At 43.5% G+C, this 5,786-nt stretch overlaps 1 protein-coding gene across 1 annotated transcript in view; it reads left to right on the top strand.

Moving 5' to 3' along the window:
* ME3 (malic enzyme 3, NADP(+)-dependent, mitochondrial) overlaps window positions 1–5,786 on the top strand; it is an 81,713-nt gene that overhangs the window by 44,812 nt on the left and 31,115 nt on the right. The window contains exon 4 of the mRNA XM_008594231.1: window positions 3,948–4,057. Within this exon, the coding sequence (XP_008592453.1) occupies window positions 3,948–4,057 (110 nt within the window). The remainder of the gene's footprint in view (window positions 1–3,947; window positions 4,058–5,786) is intronic.

Raw genomic sequence — 5,786 nt, 5'->3', positions numbered from 1 at the left:
AAAAAAAAATGGTTAACTATGTGAGGTGATGTATATGTTAATTAGCTTGATTATGGTAATCTTTTCATAATATATACATATACCAAGTCATCACATTGTACACCTTAAATATACACAATTTTTATTTGTTGATTATATTTCAATAAAGCTAGGGGGGAAATATCACCCTCAAACCATGACAGGAGCAAATATTTGTCTGCTCACTGGCATTTCTACTGGACAAGTGAGCCATGCACAAAATTATGAGGTTGGAAAAAATATTTTCTGGGTATTTCAGTGCTACTCACTCTCGGATAGCCACCAGACTCATCAGAATAATGCCACCCCTCCCCCAAGAATACAGGAAGCCCACCAACGGTGTGCCCCACCCCCCTTTTCTAGCAAGGTAATGTCTTTCCACAGCTGGTCCCAAGCCTGTATCACACCAGGCTGGGAATGACAGGCCACTTTCCTATTACATGCACCAACACTTCTTACTGATCAATCAGGGCATTTTTTCTCAATGAACATGACCTCGGATACTCTTAATCACAAATTGACCCATGAGATGAAACCTATTTTTCAAGAATAATGCCACCCCTCCCCCAAGAATACAGGAAGCCCACCAACGGTGTGCCCCACCCCCCTTTTCTAGCAAGGTAATGTCTTTCCACAGCTGGTCCCAAGCCTGTATCACACCAGCCTGGGAATGACAGGCCACTTTCCTATTACATGCACCAACACTTCTTACTGATCAATCAGGGCATTTTTTCTCAGTGAACATGACCTCGGATACTCTTAATCACAAATTGACCCATGAGATGAAACCTATTTTTTGTTCTATCCATAGTACAAGAAGAGGGCTGGATGGTGGACAGGAGACACAGCGAGCCCCTTACCCCATCCCCATCAGCACTTGTTCTATGACTGAATAAAAATTGTGGTCAGAATGACATTTGTGTTTAGCACTTAGGCTAAAGATCCCTCTCAGACATTCACACCCTGATCAAAAATTCACAGTAATTTTGGCTTGGCAAGCCTGCATTATATTTGTGCATGGGAGGTTTTATTTATCATTTCTATCCATAGTACAAGAAGAGGGCTGGATGGTGGACAGGAGACACAGCGAGCCCCTTACCACATCCCCATCAGCACTTGCTCTATGACTGAATAAAAATTGTGGTCAGAATGACATTTGTGTTTAGCACTTAGGCTAAAGATCCCTCTCAGACTATAGTTAATAATACTGTCTCGTATACTTGAAATTTGCTAAGAGAGTCCAATCTTAAGTTTTCCCACTACCAAAAAAAAATGGTTAACTATGTGAGGTGATGTATATGTTAATTAGCTTGATTATGGTAATCTTTTCATAATATATACATATACCAAGTCATCACATTGTACACCTTAAATATACACAATTTTTATTTGTTGATTATATTTCAATAAAGCTAGGGGGGAAATATCACCCTCAAACCATGACAGGAGCAAATATTTGTCTGCTCACTGGCATTTCTACTGGACAAGTGAGCCATGCACAAAATTATGAGGTTGGAAAAAATACTTTCTGGGTATTTCAGTGCTACTCACTCTCGGATAGCCAGCAGACTCATCAGAATAATGCCACCCCTCCCCCAAGAATACAGGAAGCCCACCAACGGTGTGCCCCACCCCCCTTTTCTAGCAAGGTAATGTCTTTCCACAGCTGGTCCCAAGCCTGTATCACACCAGCCTGGGAATGACAGGCCACTTTCCTATTACATGCACCAACACTTCTTACTGATCAATCAGGGCATTTTTTCTCAGTGAACATGACCTCGGATACTCTTAATCACAAATTGACCCATGAGATGAAACCTATTTTTTGTCCATGTGTTAGGTAATTTTTAATAATTCATACCACACTTACTTCCAGAAAGACTAAGAGACACCAACAAAGCTATCAAACCACCAGGTTCAAAGAGTAGGGATCAAATAGAAGGGAAATCTATGTGCAAAAATAAGCTGAGGAGGCCTGTTGCAAATGAGCAGAAAAATTCTATCTTAGCTTCCTAATAGACACTGTTGAAAAGTAAAGTAGTTTACAAAGCTCTAACAAACCCAGTCATTTTTCCAGAAGACCTTGAAATCTCAGAGGTAATGCTAGCATAGATTTTAAATTAGGCATTTTAAGCAGCTTATTAGGCACTGTCTTCACCCACCACAGCAGTTCTCAAAGTTCTGTCAGCAGCAGAACCACCTGGGGTGACTGTCAGAAATGCAGATTCCTGAGCCTCACCCCACACTCACTGAGTGAGGCTTTGCAAGATGGGCCTGGTGTGCTTAACTATGTGAGGTGATGTATATGTTAATTAGCTTGATTATGGTAATCTTTTCATAATATACACATATATCAAGTCATCACATTGTACACCGTAAATATACACAATTTTTATTTGTTGATTATATTTCAATAAAGCTAGGGGGGAAATATCACCCTCAGACCATGACAGGAGCAAATATTTGTCTGCTCACTGGCATTTCTACTGGACAAGTAAGCCATGCACAAAATTATGAGGTTGGAAAAAATATTTTCTGGGTATTTCAGTGCTACTCACTCTCGGATAGCCACCAGACTCATCAGAATAATGCCACCCCTCCCCCAAGAATACAGGAAGCCCACCAACGGTGTGCCCCACCCCCCTTTTCTAGCAAGGTAATGTCTTTCCACAGCTGGTCCCAAGCCTGTATCACACCAGGCTGGGAATGACAGGCCACTTTCCTATTACATGCACCAACACTTCTTACTGATCAATCAGGGCATTTTTTCTCAGTGAACATGACCTCGGATACTCTTAATCACAAATTGACCCATGAGATGAAACCTATTTTTTGTCCATGTGTTAGGTAATTTTTAATAATTCATACCACACTTACTTCCAGAAAGACTAAGAGACACCAACAAAGCTATCAAACCACCAGGTTCAAAGAGTAGGGATCAAATAGAAGGGAAATCTATGTGCAAAAATAAGCTGAGGAGGCCTGTTGCAAATGAGCAGAAAAATTCTATCTTAGCTTCCTAATAGGCACTGTTGAAAGGAAAAGTAGGTTACAAAGCTCTAACAAACCCAGTCATTTTTCCAGAAGACCTTGAAATCTCAGAGGTAATGCTAGCATAGATTTTAAATTAGGCATTTCAAGCAGCTTATTAGGCACTGTCTTCACCCACCACAGCAGTTCTCAAAGCTCTGTCAGCAGCAGAACCGTCAGCAGACTGTAAGCAGCAGAACCACCTGGGGTGACTGTCAGAAATGCAGATTCCTGAGCCCCACCCTGCACTCACTGAGTGAGACTTTGCAAGATGGGCCTGGTGTGCTGCACTTTAAACAAGCTCACTGATTCTTCTGTGCCTGCAAGCTGGAGAACAACTTCACCAAGATGTTAGTAGGTGACAGTGACTTCATACAGTGGCCTTTCCTAACCTCCCTTGCATATTATCAGGGAACAATGTCTGAACCCAGAGGAGTCACTAATGGAGGAGCACCAGGCCTTAGGGTCCAGGAGGGGGATATTGGGAGATTGCAGACATTCCCCAGCCCCCGGTGGTGGGGCAGCCAGGCTCTCTGCATGCGCTTGGGTTTGGAGTGAGCTTTCTGCTGGGATCTCGGATGGCCACAGGCTACAGAGAGTGCAGGCCCATCTCAGCCCTCCATGGCAGCCCATGGGAGCCACCAGCTCACAATGGATACAGTGGTGTCCGCTTGGCTGACTACCAAGCCCAGTGTTCTGCTGTCCTTTCCCCATCCTCATCTATGATGGAGCAAGCAGAGCTCCAGGCCCAGGAACCCAGATGGCAAAAACCCAGATGAAGGAGCCATGCCATCCCTATCTCCTGGCCTGTGCCTCCCCACTCCCCAGTGCAGGCTGGGATCTGCCAGGGATCTTCCTCCGGGAGGCAACCATGCATTCTTTTTCCTCTCTCCCCACAGGTTTGGAATAAATTGCCTCATCCAGTTTGAAGACTTTGCCAATGCCAATGCCTTCCGCCTGCTCAACAAATACCGCAACAAGTACTGCATGTTCAATGATGACATCCAAGGTAGGTCTCCACCCCGTCTGACAAACCCACTGGGGACTAGCACCTTTCCACAAGGCTCACCTGGCTGCCAAAAGGGGAGTGGGGCATTACCTCATAGCTGGCTTGCCAGCAGCTGTTGAGAAGAAAGAGCATTAAACTTGGATTCACCTCCCACTTGACTAATTTTTCGCTCTGTAACCTTGCACAAGTCCCTTTACTTTGCTAAGCCTCAGTTTCCTCATCTTCAAAATGGAGATCATTGCTACTTCAGAGGTAGGTAAGAATTAGTGGTTTAATATATGCAAGAAATTCTAAACAATGCTGTCATTTACTAGCTAGTTGAACTTGCACAAATCACTTCTCTGACCATACTTTCACCATCTATTCAATGGAAATGATAATAACTGCCTTCGAATATTGTTGTGAAAATTTAAAGAGCTAGTATATGGAGAGGGCTAACTCAAAGGACTCAGCAGACCAAAACATCAATCACCATAAAAATGACCTTCCCCAAGTGATAACTTACTCTGGGATTTTCCAAAGACAAGATGTATCCCCATCAGGGAGTCAGGACAATTCCTTCTCCAAACTTGGCTGGAAGGTGTGCTTCTCAGATGATAACCCTGAGGGACACTGGCACCAGGGACACAGAGCACTTCAAAAACCAGCATGAAGCATCTTCCAGTTCAGGGTCCACTTGGTCCCCTATTCTATGGCCCAGAAATATCTGAAGGCACTTGCTTCTTGCTGTGGAAGTGCCATTATCCAAAGCTGGAGTAGATGGAAAGGGTGGCCCCTCAGGAATGATGTCACCTGATCCAGGAGCATTGCGAGCTATTATATTATAAAATCTAAGAGAAACTTTGATGAGTTCATGTAAGTTATTATTTAGCAAATGAAGTTTGGCAAATAAAATCTTTTAAAATAAAATCATGTCAGTTAAAAAGAATGAGCTGGTGGGAACAGGTCTTGGTCCTTGGGAGTAAAAGATTGGCCAACGCCTCATTTTGCAGATGATTCCTCTAAGTCCCAAAGAGGGCACAACCTTCATCAAGTGACTGAGGGGTAGATCTGAGAGAACACAAACCCAGATTAATCTAGCCTAGGCTTATAGCCGAATACTTATTGTACATCAGGCACTGTTCTAAGCACTCTACACATTTAATCCTGTGTANGCCGCCGCGCTTCCCAAGCGGCGCACCATCCAGTGCGCCACCGGGCCGGCCCTGAATTAATGAGGTTTTAAGCTATATTCCATCAAATAGCCCCAAGAGAGGGAGATTTCTTATATAAAACTGAAATAAGAAATAGTAATCGCTCACTGAACAAAGGTATTTATTTAGAATTCTTGCCTTATTTTTGCCTCAGCAAATGAGTGGTAGTGCTGCTGAAAGGTCGTGTGTGTGTGTGTGTGTGTGTGTGTGAAAGAGAGAGAAAGGGGAGGGGGGACACGCACCAATTTATTTTGTTGTCTGACCTTTTCAGAATTTTAACTCCACACCAGTTGTGGAACAACACTGGGAGTCTTGTAGGAATTATATATAGCAAAATGTCACCAGCAGCCCAAGACATTCCGTTCCCCTCTCCCAACCCAAATACTTGAAATTCACACCCTGATCAAAAATTCACAGTAATTTTGGCTTGGCAAGCCTGCATTATATTTGTGCATGGGAGGTTTTATTTATCATTTCTATCCATAGTACAAGAAGAGGGCTGGATGGTGGACAGGAGACACAGCGAGCCCCTTACC

Source organism: Galeopterus variegatus, unplaced genomic scaffold (assembly GCF_000696425.1).
Source record: "Galeopterus variegatus unplaced genomic scaffold, G_variegatus-3.0.2 Scaffold10396, whole genome shotgun sequence".
NCBI classification, from domain to species: domain Eukaryota; kingdom Metazoa; phylum Chordata; class Mammalia; order Dermoptera; family Cynocephalidae; genus Galeopterus; species Galeopterus variegatus.
Note: the sequence above shows the minus strand (reverse complement) of the source record. Positions and strands in the feature narration are given on the sequence as shown.